At 45.9% G+C, this 26,072-nt stretch overlaps 1 protein-coding gene and 1 long non-coding RNA gene across 32 annotated transcripts in view; one reads left to right on the forward strand and one right to left on the reverse strand.

The window, feature by feature from the left end:
- shot (dystonin-like protein short stop) overlaps positions 1 to 26,072 on the reverse strand; it is a 240,444-nt gene that overhangs the window by 3,056 nt on the left and 211,316 nt on the right. For 16 of the 31 annotated variants that reach the window (XM_086988312.1, XM_086988310.1, XM_086988313.1 and 13 more), the window contains 18 exons: positions 25,387 to 25,533; positions 24,139 to 24,363; positions 22,053 to 23,519; positions 21,420 to 21,894; positions 20,297 to 20,407; positions 19,166 to 19,326; positions 18,657 to 18,993; positions 15,547 to 18,411; positions 11,563 to 15,388; positions 10,315 to 11,333; positions 10,023 to 10,135; positions 9,472 to 9,498; positions 8,633 to 8,746; positions 8,349 to 8,466; positions 7,753 to 7,851; positions 4,779 to 5,203; positions 3,858 to 3,984; positions 767 to 3,671 (listed from right to left, as the gene is read on the reverse strand). In XM_086988312.1, the coding sequence (XP_086844438.1) occupies positions 3,475 to 3,671; positions 3,858 to 3,984; positions 4,779 to 5,203; positions 7,753 to 7,851; positions 8,349 to 8,466; positions 8,633 to 8,746; positions 9,472 to 9,498; positions 10,023 to 10,135; positions 10,315 to 11,333; positions 11,563 to 15,388; positions 15,547 to 18,411; positions 18,657 to 18,993; positions 19,166 to 19,326; positions 20,297 to 20,407; positions 21,420 to 21,894; positions 22,053 to 23,519; positions 24,139 to 24,363; positions 25,387 to 25,533 (11,853 nt within the window). In that variant the 3' untranslated portion in view covers positions 767 to 3,474. Of the gene's footprint in view, positions 1 to 766; positions 3,672 to 3,857; positions 3,985 to 4,778; positions 5,204 to 5,699; positions 5,744 to 6,206; positions 6,353 to 7,663; positions 7,852 to 8,348; positions 8,467 to 8,632; positions 8,747 to 9,471; positions 9,499 to 10,022; positions 10,136 to 10,314; positions 11,334 to 11,562; positions 15,389 to 15,546; positions 18,412 to 18,656; positions 18,994 to 19,165; positions 19,327 to 20,296; positions 20,408 to 21,419; positions 21,895 to 22,052; positions 23,520 to 24,138; positions 24,364 to 25,386; positions 25,534 to 26,072 lie in introns of those variants that run through there. The other 15 variants (XM_086988319.1, XM_086988292.1, XM_086988318.1 and 12 more) reach the window with 12 other exon arrangements.
- Positions 23,711 to 26,072, forward strand: part of LOC111250448 (uncharacterized) — a 34,824-nt gene continuing 32,462 nt past the window's right edge. The window contains exon 1 of the long non-coding RNA XR_015327284.1: positions 23,711 to 24,035. This is a non-coding gene — a long non-coding RNA (uncharacterized LOC111250448). The remainder of the gene's footprint in view (positions 24,036 to 26,072) is intronic.

Raw genomic sequence — 26,072 nt, forward strand, 5'->3', positions numbered from 1 at the left:
AACTGCACTGATATCGAACGTCATTCCGAACGATAGATATACCTGCTTAGGTAGGGACAACACTGTTCCGACAAGCTCCGAACTAAACATTTCTGCCCACTGTGGGCTAAGTTTTAAGCGACAACGGCCCTATCTAAGAAAGTTGACGTCTAGAGGAGTCACCTCACAGCGCATTCACTGGTTACCCCGACAGACAGACAGACAGACAGACAGACAGACAGGAGCGGTCGGCCTTGATGGGAGTTCATGCTAGAAAAAAGGAATTGAGCATTTTTTTCACTGCATCAATCTCGTAATTTTAGGACAAAAACATCGTTCAAATGTCTTGTTAAAGCGATGATACGTCTCTAGGTATTTGAAGTTGTTTTGATTCTTTCGCCTTGGATTAACTATTATCGTAAGCGGTTCTCGAAGCCATTTTATCTGCCAGAGAAGCTATCGGCTTTCAGTGTACTTTAATGTTTGAAAAGTATCCAAATTTGTACAGTTATGCCCCAGTGCTTCATGAATCTCATTGAAGAATGTAGATCATATTAAGAGAAATTCTGTTTTGTGGCAGACCTTACAATTGTGCTAAAATCGAAAAACCTCAAATTCAAGTCTAACCCCATTGACTTGTGTCAAAGACGTATAAGGAGGTGCTTTTATATCCCGAAAAAATTAATCGTTTGGCTGGTACGCCGACTGTCCACAATCTTACTTCTAATTTTTTCTAAACAGATCTAAAAGAAACTCAATATATATTCTCATGATACAAAGGACAACATTTTTTTTTTTCATTGTTAATATAAATTTATTCGATTAAGCCTCGTCGTTTGGACGCCTTGGTCCTTAAGTTAAGCGGGTTGTACAATGCGATTATCAAGAAACAAGCATTTTGTCTATCGCCTTTATTTGATCATGACAGTTGTCCTGTCGTCTGTTGACGTTGTCTATTTAGCTTTGCCTATTGTTGATAAGCGGCTTCTGTGTTGGTACTATTGGCGCCTGTTTGTTCATGGTCCTGTTCGTGCATGATCGTCAGCAGTGTATGTTTCCATCGTACTCTCGCCGCGGACCAGACCTTCTGTCGCGTACCATTACATTTTCATATAATAAGATAATTCATGATTATTTTACTTACTATAAGTAAATCCTGCTAGGCAAACAAAATTATAAAGTATACCCTACGTCTTCATACATTTCGACGTCAGAATGGATAGTATTTATTATGTGTTTGCGAATCTCCGGTTTATTACTGTCGATATTGACAAGTAGTTTACGATGGCACCAAAATAACCAAGCACCGCTCGTTTCATCATAAAGTTACGCGTAGCATCACTATTACTGCTATTTTCTTAACTATAATCCAATAAAACGATCGTAAGTGCGCGGCTGTTGAAATGGTAACATGAAAAATTATCATCAATATCATTATTATTACAATTATATAATGTATATAAGACGGGAATGTCATAGGGAGTGCTCTTCCAACATCCCAATCCATCAAGTGCCTCCTATCGACCGTCGCGCGCTTCCTATACACTCAACTCTCATCTGATCTTCATCTGTATAGCATATTATTAGAAGAAGTCCTTCGAAGAGGTGTTTGCCAAAATCAAGTATCATGGTCTCGACTAGTGTTATTATACGCCTTCGTCTTCGTGAGCGCTTAGCCCTTGACACGTCAAGCTTCGTGTAATCTTGATCTTCGTATATTGATGTTTAAGTAAAAGGCGTTTATCAATCAAAATAGATATGATCAGTGAGCAAATACAGCATTAGTTTACATGCGGACACTGGATTTTCCTCGGAGAATATTTTCAAAAGAAGTAAAACTTACCATCGTCTTGTTTTCAAATTATAGTTTTTTTTTCGAAAGTCTGAACGTGCCCGAAATCCCCATCGCTCGCAGGCTCCTGGAGAAAGCGATTGAGCAAGGGAGCTTTCGTTCCGCCATTGATTCCAATAAAAAGTCGATTCTACACTGCCGGCGGAGATCGAGGTGGAGCCCAACCTTTCGGAGTAGGTCCGACTTCGGCCTGGTCTTCGTTTAACGTATCGGGATGTCCGGTAGAATTGCTTCATCTGTCACTTTTCTCTCGGATCTCCTCTCGTAATTACGGTTCGCATCGCACTTCCTTCCTTTCTCTCATTTTCAATCAGAAACCATTATCGTGGCCGTTCGCGGAAGCCTTGCTTGCTGGTTTGCTTTTGCCCTGCTACGCCACTGTACATTCTCTCTTTCATCTATCTTTCACGCGACACATAATGCTTCCTTATCTTCTGCCCCTGCTAGCTAGCTAGCTAGCTAGCTAGCTAGCGAAAACAATCTCTAGGCTCAGTGTGCTAGTCCGATGTATATATACGTGTATATATATACCCCCTTTCGTTTCCATATGCGTATATGGACCCTAACCTCACTACCGTCCCATTTTTCTACATTAAAGCTAAACATGAGGGTCTATATCTCTTTCACACTCCGTATCCATTCGTATCGAGGTGGATCAACCGAGCTGCATTTCTCCGTTCTAGCGTTGGCCAGATGTAGCATATCTTTCTGGCTTTAATAAATTATGTTAAGGTGATTTTCTTAACAGAATTTTCCGTTACCAATCCCAACTCGACCTCGCAAGTCAAGTTAACTCTACGACGGACTGTGTCCACCGGGCTGATGAACGTCGTCTCGTTCGATAGGTCCTGACGGATTTGCACTTCCAGTTCGTAATTGTACTTACTGTCATCGTTAAAATGGTCATCCGTTAATGCATTGTCACAATCATAGATCTCGTGTTGTTCGTGTAACTGTTAAAACTTCCGCAATTAAGGTAATGTAAGCTTCATCCTATGAGTGAATGCGTAGTCATCTTTTATCGAACGCCATCCAAAATGGTAAGCAGAACATTGTTTGTTGTTTGTTGTTGTTGTTGTTGTTGTTGTTGTTGTTGTTGTTGTTGTACAGTGGAAAGGCTGGAGGAGAAAGTGGATTTGGGTGTTATCACAGAGCTTACTTGTTACAGCTTCGCCGAAGTAATGACGCCCCTAAGAACCCGATCACACTTTGTTACCAGCACCCATTCGGTCCTGACGAGGGGGCTAGTATATCAGTTTATCTATAGGTGGCGTTAGCGTACACTTGTGTGGGTCTGTTATTGTTTCTTTTACTGTCTTTCTCGCTCTACCTCTATAAGTGAAAAAGCTATATTCGTTGCCACCGAAATGGCGTTATCGTCCTGAGCGTACGATTTCGGTTTGGCTTATTACTCTACACCTAAGCGAACTTTTTGCGCATGTGTTTAATGGTTACTTATAATTAGTTTTCGTATTATCCATACTACTATTAATATGTTATTGTTGGCATCTCTATTTTTGCTGCTGTCTGTGCGTGCGGGTTTGTCAAATGTTTTGGAGTACGATGCCAGCCGGGCTGTCCCCAGTCTACGGGAGGATGGTAGCTGTTAGCAGCAGGTAATTCATTGAAAGGAACTGATGCAATTAGCGCCAGCCTTTTTCGCGGGCCTGTAAGTCGCTCTTCTGGCGGGTCATCGAGGGCGTTCTGCGCGTCGGAATGCGGGTGCCTGTAGCCGATGAGGCGCTTGGCGTGCGGCGACGAAAGCCTTCCAAGCTTTCGGTCGACAGGTCGCTGTTGGCCCTGCTGGCAGGACGCGACGAGGGACGACTGCCGCCTAGGCCTAATGCAAAGACATGCCAGTTAATCAAGGAATTAATTTCGATTCGATTTAAGCCTTTGTTGCAAACCAAGCCTAAGACATTGAACAAACCCATTTGATATCTATTATTGTTGTTTGATATCAGTACAGGTATCATCGTTATCTTCATTATTATACTACTAGTTGGTATGACCGTGTTGCACCGACTTGGAGTAAGGCGTGATTGAGAAGTCCTTGGTCTCGAACCGAGGGGTGTCGAGCGCTCCGACTCAAGATCGGCTGCGAGCTTGCGCTGCGTGCTCAGAGGAATGCTTTTCTCCGTCTTTTCACGAACCTATTCAACCCGTTTACATACAACAAGAACTCAGAACTGAGCAAATCCTACTACTAATAGTTAACTTAATTAACGGCAGCGACATGCCGTTAAATGTTCGTATGCAAAATTAGATGTTGTGCGACGCATGCAGGAACTATTCGTGCAATACACGTAAACAATGTGTTTGGCTTAACAAAAATCCTGTGTGTATTCAAATACTTTTTATGGTGTTTCGTTGGATCTAATTGTGACGACGTCAAACAGAACCTCTTCAAATGAAAATACGTCACGAACGATATCTCGCTGAAATAGATCTGTGGGTTAACAATCGTATCTGTATGTGCACAATGGACATGATAGATAGATCTCTGTTTTTACACAAAATAGAACTATGCTTGCCTAAGCGAAATGTTAGTATTATCACCGCCGACTGTCTATTGAAAGCCAAAAGAACTGAAATGTAACTTTTGGGTTAATGCACCAATCAAAGGTGGACCCGTTGCTAACTATCCAGATTAGACTTGCCGGCTTCAGTTTTTAGCTTAAGATTAGATCATGATGCCATTTTAAACCGCGTAAAACTTAGAATGTGTCTCTCTGTGAGGAAATTTTTTGCCTAACCGAACTAAAAATGGAAAACAAGGAAATCAACACAAATGTCACGTTCTACGATCCCTGAGATAAACTATCCCGGGAAATAACTCAGGACCATGATGATGATGACATGGGAATGGTACGCAGGCAGTGGTACACATTAGCTGAGATCAGCGAACTTGGTCCAGTGCTCCAGCTAATGGGATTATGATCCATACCATACTCATCGGAACGGGTATCCTGGACTTGGAAGCGGAAGTGGCTGCAATTGCGCCCGCGGCAGGTGGCGCTACCCTTGATTCTGGGCTCTTCGAACTTCTTGTTGATGCTGTACCTCCACCAGGTTGCGGTGCTGGCAATGAGCCGAGCTGATGGCTGAAGCCGCGTCCTTGCGGCCCCTTACTGCCCGCCGGAATCGAACCGCCTTGTTGTTGGCCGTGGGTAACGGCGCATCCAACTGATGAGCTTGTGGCGGAACTGCTGTTTGCTGTGTCCTGTGAGTGTGTGGAATGTACCGAGTGGACACTGGGCGCCGATCCGGGCCTCGACAGAATCGACTGAGCCCGGCTGCTTGGGTTTTCCTCGATGTCAGCCATGTGAAGCGTGGTACGTACGGGGAGGCACCGGGTCAGACCTAATGCGCCTGACGAACCAAGCCAGATCAGGTCAGTCACCAGCGTATGAGACGCCGGAACGTAACGTGTATAACGGAAAGATGCATGGTTCGTCTGAGACGTCGTTAGACTACTAACCGCCTATGAAAGTTTATCGCAAATTCTATGGATTCATTTGCAAATCTCGTTACAGACTTGTACGTATTTAGCTGCGTGACAGTTCCTTCTGATGCCTAACCAAATTTCTGTGACCTTTACAAAGCGAGAAACGCTTCTCCCGCTTCAACAACTATCCGCTTCGCAAATAGACTGTGCGATCTGCACTTAGTGAACTATTTGTGTGTTTGCAGTGATAATATCGTTGAAATCAGTATATCTTATTATTACTACAAATGAATGTAATTGTGGATTAAGAGTCGTAACGATGGGTGTTGAACCAAAGAGGTAGGCGCATGCAGTGGGAAGTTTTCGATTGTGTTGGTGCAGCCGATGACCCGTTTTAATACTTATTCAACGGCCACTTACCGACCGAAAATACGCCGGGCTGAGAGGTAACCTAGATAGTTGGTCTAAACAAACAAAAGCAAGCTTGGATTACCATCAAAAGCGTTAACGTAGCGAACGACATGAACTAAATACAAGGCCACTTAATCTTTTGCTAGACAACTATATCTACTGAGAACAATACAAGACTTCCGTGATGCTTAGATATATAATTCTAGCTATTTGTCCCACAATGGCCATATTACTGTCACCAGAAAGTATGGCGTGTAGAACAAGTCTGACGCATTTATTGAGCGAGTTCAGCATACGATAGGTTTGTGCTATAAGTGCTGTGCACGTGGGATGTGACTATTTAGTTTACATATTACAGTATCATGCGGGATATGAGTTAGGTTAGTGGCGAATTACTGCTGTGTTGCAAATCAGTCAGTACATTTTCAATCGCCTATACTGCTGCCTGTCTGCCTGCCTGCCTGCCTGCCTGCCTGCCTGCATGGCGTTGCAAACAGGCAAGGCGATTTGACCCACCTTGGTGATCGGCCCCTGGGTCGGCAAACCGCCAGGACCCTTGCCGAACGACGAAGGACCCTTGCTCTTGAATGCGGCCATCGATTGACTGACTCCATCGGCCAGGATGAACTGCTCTCGCAGCTCCACGTTCGTGCGACCCTTGGCTGTGTAAGATGCACGTCGTGCATGGGAATTGGGGTAGAGGGAGGGATTTAGAAACGTGCAACACACGCCGTCAAAAAAATATCATGCACTCCAGTCTAATGACTACGATGAGCAGACGCATCGTCGTGTTATCATAACAAAAACCAAGTGCTTGGACCACAAGACAAAGTAAGGTTACTCGTTGCCATAAAGATCAAACTTGATCCAAAAGTACGTGATATTATAACAGAAATAATAACATCATAAACATTGCATTGTACTTGCGATGCTCGCGTATCGCAATTAGCAGAAACTACAAAGATATTCAAACGTATCAATGGTGAAACTCTCGAAACGATTCATGAGTCTTATCAGAAACAGCTAAACAACAACTGTGAGTTACAGAATATCTGTAGCAGGACGGTCAATGAAACGTTTCTTAGCAAACACGCTCAGAAGCAAGCTAATTATAGTTGGATTTTAATTTAACAATTGGGATGCTGTCGACAAATAGGTTAAAGAGGAGCAACCCTACGTATAGCCGAAGGGGATGCAGATGCCATCTATTATTATTACATTTATCTGTTTCCGTAATAATAGGACTCAAAATCATTGAAGTTAGGCAAAAACATGAAAAATTATCAATACTAGTAGCAACAAAACAAAGGAACGCTCGATACGTACGACGGAATCATTTCCGAGGAGGGGAAGCTGTCACAAAGGAACAAAACAAACATAGCGAGTATGCCTATCGTCGTACAGTGCAATACACACACGGGCCAATCTTTATTGATCGCGATAAACGAACAACGCTACGGTCCGAACCGCAAACATAACGATAGGACCCGCGGTGTAACTGTGTTTAAGTCTATTATGTGACCGCGTAGATGTCGATGTATGTGTGCCGTCCGTAATAGCGTGAGTTCGTTGTACTTCGTCTAGATTTGTTGTAGTTCTTATCATTGCTCTTATTTTCTCTCGTTGATTGTACCATGGTCAGCCGATTTGTGGCGCTACACTCAAAACCCGTTCGTTAAAAATTGATCGACAAAGTTTCGACAGACCAGCCTGTCGTTGGACCTTTGATGTCCATTGATTACAACGGGAAAAGTCATTGGTTGCCGTGGCCAGCGCTAAATGCATGTGTCAATAAGGGCAACATTTAGGCCTCGGTGAGGTATTCAAGCCATTCAACTTAGATGAAGTACGATTAACAGGTTTAATACTATGATTCTCTAGCTGTGCTGATATTGTTACTAATAAAGTAGTCGTCTGTTTGTGGATGTAGGTATATGGATCTGTTGACATATAGAGAGAGGCCATGGCCTTACTTAATTTTTGCCTCTCGGTGGTGCGACGTAGAATTACATGTGAGAGTCATTTCTTCGAGGTGATGGGTTCATTTCAGAAGGCAACTCACTATGGGGCACTTGAAGAGCAAACGGTTTGGTTACAGATTGGTATCGCTCAATGATGAGCTTGGTTAATAGCAACGCGCCTTCGCGATTGCCTGCGACATCTTTATTTTGTTCGAGCGTGTTAGATCACGGCAAAGGAAATTACCAGGTAGGTAGACAAGGATGAGATGAAAAGAACATATAGTACGTGAGCATGATTCGTCACCGTCAGTGAAACACGATAACTGCCCTTCACCAAGTGAACTTTGAGGTACCGTAACCGCTTTTTTCTAATGGATGATTTTGTGCACTGCTCGCTGAATTGATGCCGACTTTTGCTGTGCGACAGAATACAGACTGTCGTCTTCTCTAATTTCTTTTTGTAATAACTATTGCTTCGTAGCCAGCCGATGGGTATCTGATTGACGTACCTAGCTATGAAAACTGAACACCATTAGCGCACATATCCAAACAATGATGATCTGTGAGCTCAAACAGCACAGATTTCATAGGTGACAGGTAAACAGATAATTTTTAGGACATAATCGTTATGGTTTTGCGCACTGGGACACTGGCTAAAGAAATTATTTTTTTGATGAATGAAGTTTAAGTCACTCACCTCTGCAAGGGTCGTTCTTAACGAGAAACTCCTCGAGAGCGACCCAGCCTCCTCCGACTCGCACCATGACAGTGGAACGAAGGATCCGCACAAGACGAAGTTTCTGAGATTCTCCGAACTATAAACAAGAAATGAAACATCGTGTTAGCACACTTACGTGACCCATAACTAGCAATCATCAGCTATATAACGGACAACGCTCGTTCCGGTTTTCACTGTAGCCGATCTGCAGAAGGTAAACGTATTGGCAACAACGAGAAAGACACTATTTTTAGGTTACGTACTCTATATTTGCCTTCTCCAACTTGGAAGACTTTGAAGCGGTGGACGCAGGTACACTTGGCGACCTGTCTCTGCACCTCGTCCTGGATTTTCTCTGCCTCAGTCAGTGGGCGATTCTGTGGACCATAATTCGATATGTAAGTACAATGGGCAAGACGCACAGCATCAAACAACGACCGCTTATTCATTTAGGCATAAATATGTTTTGCAGCATTTAGAGCCTAAGCTGGTGAAACGATCATTCAACGGTCGATTTCATAAACGAAGATAAATAATGTCTGATAGTCGATTTTGAGAAAACGTCATCTATAATGATCCAATTGTCCTGTCGACACGACGACAATAAACTATGTTATAAAACATAACAGGACACACACGCACACACATACCCATACACAGAAATAGGAAAAAAAAAAAAAACATCGAATCAACCAACGTTTCACTGAAAAGTTGAAAATCACTCATCGACACAAGCGTTCGACTAGAGGGCTAAGTGGGGTAGACATGAACTCAGAAATCGGCAGAAGCTTGCAAATATGGGGTGCGATGCCGGTTAGACTTTACAGTATGTGCAAGGACGTTGTTTTGCCCGAAGTCAAAGTTACTCATTTGTTCTAGAAAGGCGTGTGGGATAGTAGGGTGGGAAAAATTTGGAAGATGAGGAACAAGCCTAATAAGGATGGAGGAAAACATAGAAAATTTTAACCAAGCTAGCATCAGATCATTTTGCTAGCTCGAAATAAGCTCAGAGAAGCAAGATGGACTATATAAAGAATGTGCAGTGCGAGCGCCAATGGCTGGTGCAAAAGTGGCCCCTCGAACCTCCTCGACACACACTTACCGTTCGTGGACCATGCACCGCACATTGCTTACAGGTCGAATTAAAAAGGATAACACCGTTAGACTAGACAGCTGATAAAATGCCCCCAGTTATACCAATAATAGTGACGATACTAGCAATAGTGATCATAAAACACCTCACCATCGATTAACAACAAGTAACCAAGATTACCATTATCGTCTGTAGATCATCATGCACGGTAACAAAACATATACTATGCAAATTTTACATGCTTATTATTATGATTACCAAATTTAATCATACTGCGTCCGCTCTGTTATTAAATTCGATACTTCGATGCTATAGTGATCTACAGATTTGACCTTCACACGGGTAAAGATAAGAGATCTAAGACAAATCTTGACATTAAAAATGAAAACGAAGAAGAGACGTGAGCAAAAATAGCACGTTGGACACCTATTCTAAGAAATCGTACACGGCAAAATAGTTCACGGACTACTGCGTAATATAATTAATGAAGAATCATTTCTGGTAGATAAGTAGAGAGCATCGTAAAGGCTATGATATCGAAATAGACAAAGAAAACGTACATCGCGGTCCGGCCTGAGGGTGTCGATATATTCCTTGTGGTCAACGTAACCGTCGCCATTCCTATCGAAGATGTCTGCCACGCGTTCCATTTCTAAACGGCTGGTGGGGAACCCTATTTGTTCATGGAAGCGAAATATTGCATACAAACATATAAAGTATCGTTTTTTTAAGTATCTCGTCATTAGCCTCTGTAGATTTCCTGAACAGATGTATGATGATATATATATATATATATCAACATCACTAGAGCTTTGCTAATAGTGAGGTTATTTAAAACGATGATCGGCTTACTTGACTCGATAATGCCATCGATAAAGTCCTGCTTGGTGACCTTGCCGTCATTATCCTTGTCAATCTTCCTAAAGGCGTCCATAGCGCGCATCTTCTTAGCGTTGAGCCAGGCAAGGAACCTGCGTCGCCACTCATCAAAGTCGAAGTTTCGGATGCCTTCGAGTTCCCTCAGATACTTCAAGTGGTCCTGTAGACGCTTTTGGCGTTCGAGCGCCATCAGCCAGACGCTCTGCCACTTGTCCATGAGTTCGCGAGCACGCGGGTTCGTGATCGTGCCCCCGGTCTCGCCGGCAGCGCCCTTAGTGGGCGTTCCTGCGCGGCCCGGCGTGCCTGCGCGTATGTGCGGGCCTCGCGAGCTCCGGCCAGCTGGCGTCTTTGATGTGGGCTGCGGCGCGACCTTGGTCGTAAAAGCTTTAGCGATACGATCTACGTCAGGTTGGCGACGTGACATATCGTCCATGAAGATCTTGTGGTCATCGATCAGCTGTTCGGTAGCCGGAATATCGTCCGGCAGCGGCTGGGCTTCAAGGGCCGTGAGCGTAGCTTCTGCTCCCAATAGCCACCTCATGAGTTCTTCCAGTAGATCTAGAATATCGCGAAGGCCGCGGAGGTGATCCTCAAGCTTTTGCAGGCGTTGCTTGGCCCACTGGGACACTTCGTCCCAGCGGGATTGAATAATGGTGATCCAGTGTCGAATGACGCTAACAGCATCTGGATGACACTTCTGAAGTATTTCGTGAGCAAGCGCGATTGTTTTTTCCTTGTTGTGACCCTGCTGCTCCATCTCTTTCATGAATCGCTGGTGTTCGGCTATTTGTTGACGGCAGGTGGCCTCGTCGTCGGGCAGTGGACCAGCGAAACGGAGCTTCATCTCGGCGTCGCTCAACCACTCCAGTAGCATGTGTACGGATTTGTGCAGCTGCTCTGCCTGGCGTAGCGCGTCATCCAGTCGACGTTGTTTCTGGTTAGATAACGTCATAACGTTTTCCCATTTCGACTCCAGGTCAGACATCTGCTGCCTATAATGCATCAAATAATTTCACCAACAGTTTTTTAACATATCTGTAGAATGTAGCTTAATATTTTATTACTATTTCTTATTTTTTATTTATTAATTAATTTATTCATATTTTATTATGCATGATAAGTTGACATAAACTATAGTTAAATGCAAGTATAACAAATAGGTAAATATTATGTATGTTATATATGAGAATAGTTGAACTAAAATTTACATTGTTGACGTACCTGATGTGAGCTGCATCTTCAGCCGAAGCAGTGCGCAGCAACTCTCGGCAGGTCTTACGGACGGACTCGAGGTTGGCCTGGCGGTTTTTGAGGTCAGCCTGAAACTGCTTGTGCTGTTCAATGAGATTGTTGACAGTATCGAGGTCTCCATGCACCCGCTCGTTGGGATCAAGTGTGGGAATGGACTTGTCAAGCCAATCGATGAGGGCCTGCACCGCGTCCTTGAACTGGCCAGAGAACAGCAGTGCCTCCTCTAGCTTGCGCTGTTTATCGACAGCCTTGGCGCATACGCGGTTCCATTTGTCTTTGAGGTCATCAAGCATCTTTTGCAGAGTTGGCACATCCTGTTTCGGTGCTTTGTCCTTAAGCAGACGACCCGCTCTCATCGTAGCATCGTAGGTAGCCTGCTTTCCTGCTAGCGCTCTTTGGAACTCTTTGTGCTTAGACAGGGTTCTCTTAATTTTCTCTGGGTCGTTCCCGACGTTTGCGAGGTCTTCAATGGTATGCTCAGCCTCGGTGAGCCACTTGTCGAGGGCCTCGTAGGAGTCATGGAACTCCTTGGCTTCTTTGTAGCCGTGGTCCAGAGCACGGGTGCGTTCGGCTGCCTTCGATACCACGCGTTCCCAACGATGCTGGACACTTACAAGCAAATTTTTAATGAGAATAACGTCCTGTTTCTGGCTGAAGTATTTAAGATGGGTTCCCTTTTTATCAAGATTCAGCATTACCTCACGGTGGGCAGAGACATCTTTCTGGAAGTTTTTATGCTCTTCGATCTGATCGAGTACGCTAGGCAAGAGTCGCGATACGGGCTTGAGATTGCTCAGATATTTTTCGCTGTCGGTAAGCCAGTCGACGAACTGTTGAAGTGCCTCATGGAATTCTGTTGCCTCCCTGAGGGCAATCTCCAACTTAATCTTTCTATCGTTTGCCTTCTGCAATACAGTATCCCATCTAGATTTCAGCGTCTTTAGACTGTGTTGGAGATTCGTTGCAGAACCATCGGAGCGTCTTACGAAGTCTGCACCTTGTGACAGGGTGTTCTCCACCTTGTGGCGGTTGCTGTCGATTTCGTTATACAGCTCCATAAAACGATTAAGTTGCTCCCTAGCGGTTTCCGGAAGTCCTCCGACAGGCTTGGAGGATGCTAGCTGTTGGTCCACGTCGCTCAGCCACATAAGGAGATCTTGGATCTCCTGGCTAAACAGCTGTGCTTCACGCAACGCCGCCTCAAGCTGTCTCTGCTTATCGTTGGCCTTGTCCTGAAGCGACTGCCATCTAGCATTGAGGTTCGCAAGCTTGGATTGGGTTTCTCCGGCATCTCGGCTTGAGCGGTCCAGCTCGATGAGCTGGTGTCCAGCCTTGTTCAGGGAGTCAACTGTGGACTGATGAGCTTGTATGTCGTTCATAAGTACCTTGTGTTTAGCCAATTCAACCTCGATGACCTGAGGATCGCCAACGACGATCTTGACGTCCTCCAGCTGACGATCGGTTTTGTTGATCCAGGTAAGAAGCTCGTTTAGGGCGTGTTGGAATTGTCCTAGCCTTAGAAGAGCATTCTCGAGCTCCTTCTGGCGATCCACTATGCCCTTGTTGAGAGCAGCCCATCTCTTGTTGATATCTTTGAGGGCTTCTCGTATAGGCCTGGCCTGGTCAGGGGTGGTGCGTTCGGTGAGTTCCTTGGCTTGCCGATTCAGGGCCTCCACTTGTACCATATGGGGATCCACATCGTCTTTGAAGTCCTTGAGGTCTGCAATCTGGTGCTTAACGGTGGCGATATCGGAGGCAATGGGACCCAACTTGCTATACCGCTCTTCGGCAGAGTCGAGGAACTCGAGCAAATCCTGCAGGGTGTTGTGGAATCCCATTGCTTTCGAAAGTGCATCTGCAAGACTCTGTTCACGTTTCGCGTAGAGAGTCATTACGTTTTGCCAGGCTTGGTCTAAATCTTCGATGTGTTTTTTCACTTCGGGCTTATCTGGCTCACCACAGAGCCTCATGAGGTCGGTACCGGCTTGTTTACACTGGTCAACCTCTGGTTTTGTGTTGCCGATCTCTTCGCGGATCTCTTGAAGTACCTCCTGCTGCTGTTGAATAGCGCTGGGCTCGACCGCCGGTGGCTCCTGGGCGTTAATGTTATCCTGCAATTCCTTAAGAGCTCTCATGACGGCATTGAGTTCATCCCAGAATCTTTCTGCCGCAGATAAAGCGTCATTCAGGGACCTCCCACGTTTGCTGGCAAGCCCCTGGATTTCCTCCCAAAGATCGTTCAGTTTTGCGAGCTTCTTCTTGATGTCTCGCACAGCAGGCTCATCTCCGTCAGCCTTGGATATAACGTCCTTAGCAGCCCTGCGCACGGCGTCAAGAGCCGACGACTTCTTTTCAAGGTCGTCCACGATGGCGTTGTTGTCTGAGATTTGTTCCTGGATTTTTTCGACGTGCGCCGAGATCGGCTCAGCGTTGTTCAACTGGTCAGCAGTGCTAGCGAGTGCGTTCAACATACCGTCCAGTTTATCAGCGAACTGCGCAGTTGACTGCATCGCTTCTTCCAGTGCCTGCTGCTGGTTTTTAAGCAGGTTCCTGAGATCGTTGTAACGTTGATTGTCCTGATTCATGATGTACTGTACCTTGCGGCCTTCCTCCATTGGCACGAGCTTGATAAGGGCCGCGCCCGTTTTATTCAGTTTGTCCAACAATGGCTTGTGATCGCTCATAGATTGCAATAATGCTTTGTTCTTATCTTGCTGTTTCTTGATCTGAGCAGGGTTAAGGGCAGGCGCGCCAAGCAGTTCAGCCTCGGTTTCCATCTCCTCGAGCCATTGAACTAGCTCAGCGTGCGTGTCGAAGAAATGCTCGGCAAGAGGCAGAGCCTGTTCCAGTGCGCTAAGACGGTCAGCGCACATCTGCGATACGCGATTTGATATGTCTTTAAGATTTTCAGCCTTGTCCCTAATAAAGGATTGGTCTTCGCCTGTCGATTCGCGCATGAGCTTCTTGGCAGCCGCCAGCAGATCTCTAACGCGACCCTTCTGGCTGCTGACATCCTCGCAGATTGCCTTGTGCTCCTTGAGCATGGCGCTGAGGGCGTCCGGATCTGGGATGATGGGTTCTGCATGCTGCAGCTGCTTCTCCAGATCTCTAAACCAGTCATTAATTTTGTCGAGATCGCCAATGACTTCGCTATTACGTTGCTTGGATAATTCGATACGTTCAGCCTTCCGTTGAATCTGCTCACAGATGGCATCGAAACGCCTATTAAGTCGAGTCATCATCGATTCGATAACATTTGCTCCTTCACCTGGCGACAATTGGCAGAGCTGCGGCCCAAGGTGATTCACAACCTCAATAATTTTGCGAACCTGCGAAATATCTTGTTCCAGTCGATGAATGGCACTTTCCTGCGCGTTTAGACCAGCACCTTCAACCGATTTGAGGACGGTCTCAGCTTCATCAATCCAGTTGGAGACCTTCTCGTGATTCTGGTGGAAATTTTGCGCAATTGGTAGAGCCTCCTGTGCTTGACGAACTCTTTCAGCCGCTTTGCTTGCAAGGTCATTGTAGCGTGCTTGCAGATTGTCAAGGCGATCCTTCAGGTTGAAAGCATCGTCTCCAGTGGCGAACCGCATCATGTCTTGTCCGGCTGACACGACTTGATCTACTTGTCGCTGGTGATCAGCAATGTCCTCGCCAAGCTCAGTAAGCTCTTCGAGTTGCTGTTGAAGCTTTTCCGGGTACACGCTTAGAATCTGATAGCGCTGCAGGCGGCGTTCCATCTCGCTTATCCAGCTGAGTAGCTCGTCATAGTTCTCAGAGAATGCACGGATTCCTGAACAAATTCGCAAGGTATATGTATGTTTTTGTAGATTTAAATACAAACCCAGTAGTTTGTGATTCTCTATAATAGTAATACATTATTTTAGTACTTTTTAAAAACAAATTTTTAGTCTCTAATAGATCGCTGTCGGCATAACAAAGGTTGCTTACCCTCTTTAGCATTACGAAGCATATCCTCCAACCGCTCAGACTCTTCCACGAGCCTAGTATAACGGTCGGTCAGTTCTCGCATACTATCTACAACTGTTCGAGCTTCTTCATCTCCCACGAGACTCATAAGGGTTTGAGCAATCTCGGTGAGCTCTTCGAAGTCTCGCTTATGATCTAGAATATCCCTATGGAAGTTTTTGTGTTCCTGGGCACGTTGAGCGGCCCTGTTAGCATCGGTAGGGATGGTCTGCATGGATGTGAGCTTCTTCTCTGCATGGTCTAACCAGTCTACCAATGGAGCCATCTTATCCTGGAACGATTTGGCAACGGGCAGCGTTCTTTCCAGAGCATCCATACGCCTCTTGGCTCCGCTGTGAAGTTTGTCATATCTCTCACGGATATCTTCAAGCGTGTTCTGGATATTCGAGCGTTCTGCAGGGGCGACATTTTTCATGACATCCTCGCCCATTCGCATAAGCGAATTGATGTTGCTGTGTCTATCCTGGATCAGGCGGATAAGGAACTTCTGTTCCTGCAGTTGGGCCTTGACTACCTTATAATCTCCCGATGGTGGTTTCTGATTAGAAGCCATCTCCTCCGTTTCCTGGAGCCATTTCTCTACACTAGCCAAAGCCTCTTGGAATTTTCCGGAGTGAAGTAGGGCCGCATCGAGCGTGCGTTCCCTTTCATTCATACGCTCCTTAAGTAGATTCCATTCACTGTTGAGTTTTTCGATATCGCTTTCTAGTTGGACAGTGTTTACGCCGGCGGGTGCCGATTGAATTAGACCTTGGCCGATGCGGTTGATCTCCTCAATGGCTTTGCCAAGCGGTTCAACGAGGTTGCGACGGAAGTGCTTAAATTCTTCCTGTTGTTGCCGAATAGTCTCAACGTCAGCGCCTACGGGACGGAAGTTTCTTTCCTCGTTGGATGCGTCGTTAAGGCTGCGCTGTACATCGCCGAGATCGTCGTAGAATTTCGTTAGTTTTTCCAGCATAGCTTCGATGCCAGACTCGCGTTTATTGGCTTTTTCGTTGAGGCGACTTAGTTGCTTCTTCAAGTTATCCAGTTGAGTTCTTAGACCCTTTGCGTCTTGGGTGTAGCCCTGAGCAATGACGTCGCGGGCTTCGCGCTCCGCTTCCTTAAGCTCTTCATCAGCTCTATGCAGCTTATCCTTGAATGTTCTAACTTCGGTCATCTGGATGTTTAGAATACGAAGATCGCGGCCAACTGGACCGAACTCACTAAATTCGTCCTCGAGATGACCGAAGTTGGTTTGGACAGATTTGAGTTTGTTGTTGAATTGGGTCATAACTCCGGCGGCAGCGTCGAGCTCGTGACACTTATCTTCAAGTCTGTGTGTGAGCTCACGGTGACGACGCTCTAATTCATCCATAGTATCCGAAATGTGACGCGTATCGCAGCCGATTGGTGCGCCGTTGATCAGGGACTCACCGTATGCACGCAGACGGTTAAGATCCTTATGGAATTCCTGTGTCTCGCGAAGAAGACTCTTCATCTTTTCGAGTGTGCGGGCATCGCGTACGCCATCATCGTGCGACGCTGCACGATCCTCCATGCGTTGAAGGGTATGTCCTACGTCGCGGGCCTTGTCGTTAAATTCGCCAAGACGAGCTGCAATATCGTCAAGGTCTTGGGCACGGTTCATTATAGTCTTACTCAGCTCGTTCCATCTTCTCTGAAGGTTGTCTAGGTCGTCGCGAACTTTCTCCTTATCAATGTCCGTGCAGCCCAGGAAAACGTCTCCAATACTACGCACGTTATCGAAGTCAATGGCGTGACGGGACATTTCGTTTTTGAATGTCTGAATTTCACGGATTTGTTTGTCTAGATCGGCGCGGTGGTATGAAGGTGGTTTTAGTTCATTAAATTTAGCTTCAGTGCCTTGCAGCCAAGGACCAAACTTATTGAGGACCGAGTAGAACCTTTTGCAATTCTCCATCGCTGTCTGCAGTCGAGTGTGCCTTTCAGTCGCCTCGCGCTTGATCTTCTCCCAGTTCTTGCGCATGTTATCCATCTTTGCCTTCAGCTGCTGAGCTTCAGGCTTGTTACGGCCCAATTTCTGGATGATCTCATTACCTTTTGAGAGGAGAATATGAACCTCGTGTTCCTTGTCCAAAACTTCACGGTAGACGGGCTCATAACGCTCGATCTGCTGGCGTAGGATATGCTCGTCAGCAGAAATTCTGAAGTCAGCCGACAGCTTGTGTTCAATTTCATCGAACCAGTCCTGGGCCTCTTTGAGGCTCGCTACAAACTCGCGGTCTTCCTTGAGCGAGTTCTCAAGCTCAGCGCGTCGGTTACTCAGCTTTCGGTTAAGGTTATTGTACAGGCGGTCAGCAGCAGCGAACTTGCTTTTAATTTCGCTCTTTGAAGCGGGATCACTCAAGATATCACAGAGGTGATCGCACATACTTTCCACCTCGGCCAGTAGAGGGCGCTGTCGTTCGAGATCATCCTCGAGACCAGCGAGTCGCCGCAGTTGATCATGGATATCAGCGCCGTCATCACCCAAGCGATCAAAGTTGTCACTGATATTCTGCAGAAAATCTTGAAGCTTGTTGATGGCCTGATGGAATTCTTGGGTGGCCCCTGTCGCTGCATCTAGGTTTCTTTCGCGTTCCTCCAGACGACCCAAAAGCTCGTCCCACCTCTTGCGGATATCGTCCATACCCTCCTTGACCTTCCTAGCAGCAGGGTTCGCCGAGCCCATTTTTGAGCAAATCTCGTTTCCGGACTGGTTCATCCTGCGCATAAGAGGCTCCTGTGAGGTAAACTCGTCGCGCATCACGTGCACCTGTTGCATTTGGGCGGTAATCATACGTGGTTCATGAGCGATGGGGCCTATAAAGAGATACAAACGAGTTAAATTTACGAGCTCAACGAAATACTCAAAGGTATCTAATATCAAAATAATAAGACTTAATAAAAAAAATACTTAATATGCTGTCACACTAGCTCTGGAAGGTGACAGGGAAGGTACTCCTAATATAGACTAAATGACTGTTATAATTGATGTTAACCATTTCTTCAGTAAATCAAACGATCAGCCGAAAAGGAGCGATTCTAAGGCTCAGCAAAATACCCACCTAGAACTTGAAACATTTTATCCTTTTGATTCAGCCAGTTATCCAAGAGCTTATGGGTATCTTGGAAGTCCCTAAAGTCATTGAGAAGTGCAAGTTGATCCCTGATCTGGGATTGCAGGGTGGACCATTTGCTAACAAGCTCGTGGAGCGAGTGCTGAAGACTGTCTGCGCCAATCGCATTGGGTTTTCTACGCAACAGGTCAGTAACTTCGATCTTGACTCGGTCCATCTCATTCTGACGGTCCGCCAAGTCATTTTGAATCTCCTTCAAGACGGAGTATTGCTTATCGGCAAGTTCTTTAGAGGCGGGTGACACGTCCTTGGGCAACTGGCGCTCCTATTTAATAAAGAAAATGGATTATTAACTAAGTTTCCGACATATATGTGCACTGTATCGCCCAATGAGTAATAAAGCAATCTATCATACATCAAAAACAGATGCCGTATCACAGGAAGGAAGTGGATAACATTATCATTATCTATAGTGTTAAAAGTAGAAGTAGTAATACCTTAGTTTGCACAAAGGCCGAAAGAGACTTCATGGTGTCGTGGTGCCTCTTGACCTCATCGGCAAGTCCGTCCAGATCCCTCTGTCTGTCAGAGAGCTTCACCCCGATAATTTGATAACGGTGGTTGATTTCGCTCAGCTGTTGTTGCACTGGACTTACATCTGGTTGAAGAACGCACAATGGTGGAACGCACGCGCGTTAGAAGGTCCTATTGTGTATGGAAAGCGGCTCCTTGTGCGGAAACTTACCCAAATTTATGGATCATAATGTTTTATCTTCATTAGCGCAACGTGCAGTTGTTAATGACGGCCTAAACGTCCGACAGTATTAAGGAAATTCAGCTACGACGGATGTTCTGCTATAACATGCGGTGTTGCACACAAAAGACGAGAAAAGCAAAAAACGCTACCGAAAAGTATTTGAACGCCACGTTCACCAGCCAAGATCACTCGCTGGCGAACGTGAACGCTACGTATGAAGGGGCTGATGCTGATGGATTGCTAAGTCCAAACATATATCTATATCGAAGATAGTGAACTAATTCGAAGAAACCATGAAATTCGTACCGGACCACAGCATCGGTTTGGAAGTGTCGCTAGTTAAGTTGTAGTTAGGTTCACTATTCCTGATTGTGATGGTGATATCAGCGGAAATGACAGGGGTTGTTAGCTCGTTTGGTCAAGCGCGAGACTAAAACGGCCGACGTTGACGTAGCTTGAAGTCGGTCTTTATAATCCGCACTTGGTTCGCCACTCTGAACGGCTATAATAAGTTAAACCATAGATACGAAGGGTACAAAAGCGTGATCTGAACCTACAGACCTGTTAACTGCGACATGCCGGTAACAAGAAATCGAAAAATGGATGCGTAGTTCCGAGACGTACGGAGGGAATAAAAACAAATAGTTCGCTAGTTTTTTTCTATTCGACAGTTAGTTTCCGGACAAGTTTCAAAAATGTGGAGGTAGGCAGATCGGAAGATCCCACGATGTCGGGCCGGGCTGTAGCCAGCAATCGCTGGCGTTATCCAACGCTGGGCCGGTGAACGGATCCGAAATTCAAGTTGGCTGAGAATTTAGATGTGGGGCTCATGATCGCGAATCGACCCGCGATACAAAATAGAAAGACTCACCGAGTTCGATCGATGCGAATTGTTCAACTGAGCTTTGCCGGCTGCTGAACCCGCTCGTCGAACCGCTAGTCTCCGCAAGGGGACTTCGCACTTCGGGCATCATGGCAGATTCTTTTCATCACGGACATATATAACACACACACACAGAGACAGGACGCGGAAAACGGCAAGTTCGTTCAGTTAGATAGAAAAAGAGAAATTAGGTGAGCACGTAGAGTGTCAATAGCTCAAGGTACAACAGATAAGCCGTCCTAGCGGCCATTGTGAGTGCTATAGCAGTTGTGCAGTGAGCAGGACGCTTATTTGTCAATAGCTAAGAAATATGCTAGCTAATTATTGCTCGCTAAGTTTATGTGAATGTGTGATTAGGACGTTTTGCGGTCGAGCGAGGCATTGTTGATTATTATCGGCTTGATGGGAACATCGAACGAAAAGCGTGTCGAAAGACCTTGATTGAAACACCGTATATTATACCAATCGTGTATGGAGTTTCAATGCCGAATGTAGCAGCAGCAGTAGTACTGTTTTAAACGAGAACATAACGTCACTCAATACAGGTAGATGGCATGCAGGTAAGTTGTTGAAATCAAACTGTCAAGTTGACAACAAGGCATGTTCTATTTAGACTAATAGTAACGAACGAACGGACTGAGTAGGACATAATCGAGGTAAGTTGGTAACTTCTTGCGATCATACGAATTAGTAAGTTGATTAGCGCAAAAATTAACTGAAGAAAAAGGAAGCTGGATATATAAGTGTGATTCGCTAGCAGAGAGCGACCTGGTCGCGCCACTTAGTTAGCTCAGCGCTGAGCGATAATTAATCTTCACTGTGACAGAATTGTTTTGCAGTCGGCCCAATCGACCTTTCATCAATATCATACCGAACCGAGTTCTGGGATTCTCGATTGATGCTTTTACTGAAACCGTCTCACAGACGAGCTATCGATCAAATCAGACAACGGATCCGAACGAAAACAGGTGAGAACATAGTTTCTACAATTTCATTATTAACAACTGAAACAGCTTCGGCTTGGTTGTTTCGGATAACAGCAATAGATGCAGTAGTTATTGCAGTGGCTGTTGTTTAGGCGAAATTAGGCAAAGAAGGTTAGCTAGTCTACCTGATTTAATAAAACTGGCGTGCGCGGCTGGGTTAGCATGGTGTTTAGGTTGGGTGGCAGCTTTGTTTACGCGTTCTGAGTTGTTTGGGTTGTGATTTAACGTGGAAGCTTGTTGATGTAGTTGCAGATGCTGCTGTTGCTGCTGCTGTTGCGTCGGCGTTAGCAAGGTCTCGTCAGCAAATGCGGCTGGCGCTAAGGTGTTTTTGCCACCTGCGATGGGTCTACCCGGATGGCTACTGTTGTTATTGGATTGAGGCTGAGGGCCATGACCATTCGAGTGCCCATTTTGCTGGGCGCAGTGGCTATTCAGTTGTTGTTGTTGTTGTTGCCCCGTGTACTCACTCCGTGTGGGGCTGCTCTTGATAGACATGCGGCTGCTGGCACGTTCCTCGGATATGAGCGAATCGTAAATGCGGCCCAGCTCGTTAACCTTGTCAATAGTCGGTCTGTAGTCAGCGTGCTCCTTGATGAGCGGCTGAAGTCGCACGTCGCAAAAGAAATTAATAAAAAAAACACAAAAGTCAACATGAAAAGACAAGCTTGAAATGTCATTAAGAAAATGTGCTCTGTTCAGTTCTACCCTCTCCGAGATCATATCGAGATGAGCGATGAAGTGGGTTATGCAACGCCTACCTTTATTTCCATCGCCTGCCTCCTGATGGCGTCCTTGTCGAGAGACACGGGCTCAAGGCGTTCGATTTTATTCTCTATTGCCAATAGCCACTCAAGTACTTTCGCTCGGAGGGTCTCGTAAGCACTAAGCTGCTCCATTCTTAGGCGGTTGCTCCTTTCCTGTTCGGTGAGACGTACGTCCATCTCTTTCCAAAGCTGCTCGAGCTGCCGTAGACGATCCTTAATGATAGATGTGTCGGTGACATCCCTACGTCCAACAAGTTCCCTGCCGGCTCTGATCACCTCTTCAAAGTCCGACTTCTTCTGATTCTTTCGACGAATAACATCTTCGAGGCGCGCCTGTACTTCTTCGGCAGATCTAGCCACTCCGCCCTCTTCGATCGAGTCGATGAGCTGCGATAGCCAGTCTTCGAAGCGCGAGCATTGGCTATTGAACTGGTCTAACTGATGGGAGACTTCGTCAAGAACTTGACCATTCTTGCGGAGTTTATCGAGCACTTCGTCGTAGCGCGAGTGCATGTCACGCAGCTTTTGCTCAACCTTCTTCGCGAGTTTCGCCTGTTGGGCAGTTTGAGTCATAGCTTCCAGCACTGAGCGCTGGCCTTCGATCTCCTGCGTAAGTACCCGGTGCTCGTGAATCTGCTGATCCAGACGCTCACGGATTAATGACGCTGGTCGCGACTGGATCTTGATCTGCGACTCGACATCATCCATCCACTTTAACAACCTATTGAGACCATCCTCAATGTCCTGTGAGTGGATGAGCGCCACCTGCAACTCGTTCGTTTTTTCTCCGATTAGATTGACCATCTGTTGGTAGACGTCATGCAGATTCTTAATCGTCTCCTGAATCTGAGACTTCTCCGGGGAGCCTGCTGGGAGCATGTCGATAAGAGATTCACCAGCATGACGGGCATTGTCGATCAGCCGACCCTGCTGGATGATATCCATGTTGAAGGAACGCACGCGGTCCAGCTGATCTTGAATTTGTCGGGGTTCTGCGCCGGCAGGCTCCTCGAGCAGCTTCTTGGCCTGTTTCTGGGCATCATTGAGCCAGACTGTCGCCTTTTCAACGGTTTCGTGATAGTTCCGCTTGCGTTCCCCGAGGCCGCCGAGCTGGTCACTCAGTTTATTTACTCGATTGAGGAGGATCTGGTAAGTGTTGGTCACCTCATTGACCTGACTCTTCACCTCGCTCTCAAGAGCCTCGATATGGCCCAAGCGGTCGGGGTGGGCCGTCCGGATTTCATTCAACTGCCGGAGGTAAGTTTTAGATTCGTCCATGAACTTCTGGGCAGCCATAGTGAGAAAGCGAAGGTCAGCCTGATGCGATATGACGTCAGTCGAAAACTGACGGAACTGGTCCATGTTGTCGCGCAGATTGCTAACATCTGACAAGTACTTTTCGTACTCGGCTAGTGTGCGCTGGGACGCGTTGAGCCAGTCGATGAAAGTGCGCGTCTCGTTCTGTAAATGATTCAAACAAGTGTAGAGTCGAAGGCCAACTCTGTTATTGCTGTCAATATTCGACAAAGCATCGCGTAGGTGTGTGTATCATCATCATTGCAGTATAGAGTTAGGCTGGCTTCGCTCGCTGCTTAAGCTTAGTGGTGCAGCCAGCGGCTCTTTGCCTTCCTTGCATGGCTGCGCTGTCTACCTGTGCTGTAGTTTCATCGGAAAAACTGACGCAAACTGAATTAACAGAATGCCATCAGTTGTGCTGATCACCACAGCCTTGGGGAAAAGCAGCAAGCGCATCGCCCTTCATGGAAACACGCAAAACTTTGAGTACCGGGTAAGTTGAAACGGAACAAGTAAGACTGGATGCCATGGACGGGAAACATTAATTAAAGATGGCGACATTTCAAAGTATAAACAGCTTACGACTCGACAACAAGAAGATGCATTTTGCGATGGCGCTAGTGAGTGCGTGGCTGTGCTAATTGTGATGTCGAAAAAACAATGCCAGCAGAAACGACAGAGGTAGGTTATTTTTGTTGCTAGCAGTACTAACAATAATAGAAGCAATAGTGTTATTTTCAACTTCGCAGAACGTGTATTTGTATGCATCAAAAATAATACTTACGGAGAATTTCTGGAGCTCCTCGAGCGCCATGTCGATCCTGCGCAACAGCTTATCAGCGTTCACGTTAGACGTGTCATAGCGCGACTTAATACTCTCAGCTGATCGTTGCAAATTCGAGATCTCTGAAGCTGACAGAAGCTCGGCGCCCTCCTTAGAAATCTGGCGAACTTGATCCAATGCCTGGTTGACCACCTTACGATTGATCTCAAGTTCCTCTTTAACAGTCTGTGATGATAACAAAGAAAAATTGGCAGAAAAGTTAGCGTAATTAGACAGAATGTTAGTGAACATTAGGTGCGTGAAGCTGTTTTTGTCGCCTGCGTAACTAACTATGTGTCTATACTGGCATAGACGAATAAACACCAGCTTCAAAAGTTCTGTGATTACTTTCTGGGGAATAGTGCACCGGTAGTGCACGTACACGATCACACATGGACGTCTCTCGGTCGGCAGGCCGACCGAGAGACGTCCATGGACGATGATCGTTATACAGGTGGCCTGACCGTAGCATCAGCGCTCCCCATCTCTATTGTATGCGCCTTTGTTACCAGATTCTGCTGTTGAGCTTGCACAGATGCATCTTGCAATCGCCCACCTATCCATAAGCTACTAATGTTACCCAATGCGAATCTGTATGTAAACAATTTCATTTACACACCCTTAGCGCATTCGGCCGCCTGTCTGCCCGTGTCCTTGATGCGACAGCACGCAAACATGGTTCGCTCATGTAACAACTACTCGTAGGCATAAAAAGCATCACTAGTTCACTATTGTTGTTCTACCTGAGGATCGTTAGTTCTATTCATCTAGAGCTAATGTAATGCGTCTAGAAATACGGGCTGTTGCTATTACGTCTGATATAGTTACGTACGGGGTGTCTGTGGAAGCGCTGAAGCCGAGCGCAAAGCTCTGAACACATATAGATAGATGTCTTCAAAGTATCTTATTTTCTCAATACATCAGTTAATGTACTGCCGCTAGGCGAACGTATTCTATTGCTTAATTAAGTTCGCTCAAAATATTCTCATTAAAAGGTAGCAGTTAATTGGTTGACTGGCTACAGATACAGGTCAGCTATACGTGTGTTGCCAACCTGAATATATGGGGACTACCTGTACATATCAGACAGTACAATCTACACGTTGCATTTCATCGACCGCACGCAAAATGTAACACTAATAAGCTATCCATAAGCTATCTGTTTCCACATCCTCTGCAAATTTAGACAGCGCAGCGTAACAAACTTACCTTGGCGACCGCCTGTTGGTGTGCCAGTCTATTAACATCCTCGTGTAGCGCGCCAAGGCTAGCAATCCTTGTCTCAACTTCACTTAACCATGCGGCGAGGTTTGTAAGGGACTCATCGCTGACGCGATACCTCTCCTGCATTGCCGCCTGGCGATTGTGAAGCACAGGCCCCATAGGAAATAACACCCACACGGCAGCATGGCACAAATACATAGAAATACGCTAAGTTAGTTTCTGATCAAATAAGTGACAGCAAAAGTTTAGCGGCATTCGCTCAGCAGACACGCTCAAATTATCACAGGTACGCAGACACGCAGAGCGTTACACGGTGTGCTTTTGGTACACTGGTTGATTAATTACTCGGTTGGTTTCTCTTGATCGTTTCTAATCAATGGAACTATATGAGTGCATTGTGAGAGGTGGTTACTGTTTCTGATGACTGAAGAATCTCAACTGAGTACCCGTTTGGCAAATGGCCTATGATTCCCGTTCAGATCACAGGTGATGTGCTTTGAATCGGGCTCAAGATTTCAGGGTATCGAATTTTTTTTGCTGGGCTCACTCTCGGATAAATTCTCCTTTGACTGGTCGATTTGAGTGGAAATTTTCATAATTAAAACCAAATAACAGTAGGATACACCGAAAAAAAGACAAATGTTGTGCCAGGAGCAAGCTCTAGCAATGTC

This window comes from Varroa destructor, unplaced genomic scaffold (genome assembly GCF_002443255.2).
Source record: "Varroa destructor unplaced genomic scaffold, Vdes_3.0 BEIS01000004.1, whole genome shotgun sequence".
NCBI lineage: Eukaryota > Metazoa > Arthropoda > Arachnida > Mesostigmata > Varroidae > Varroa > Varroa destructor.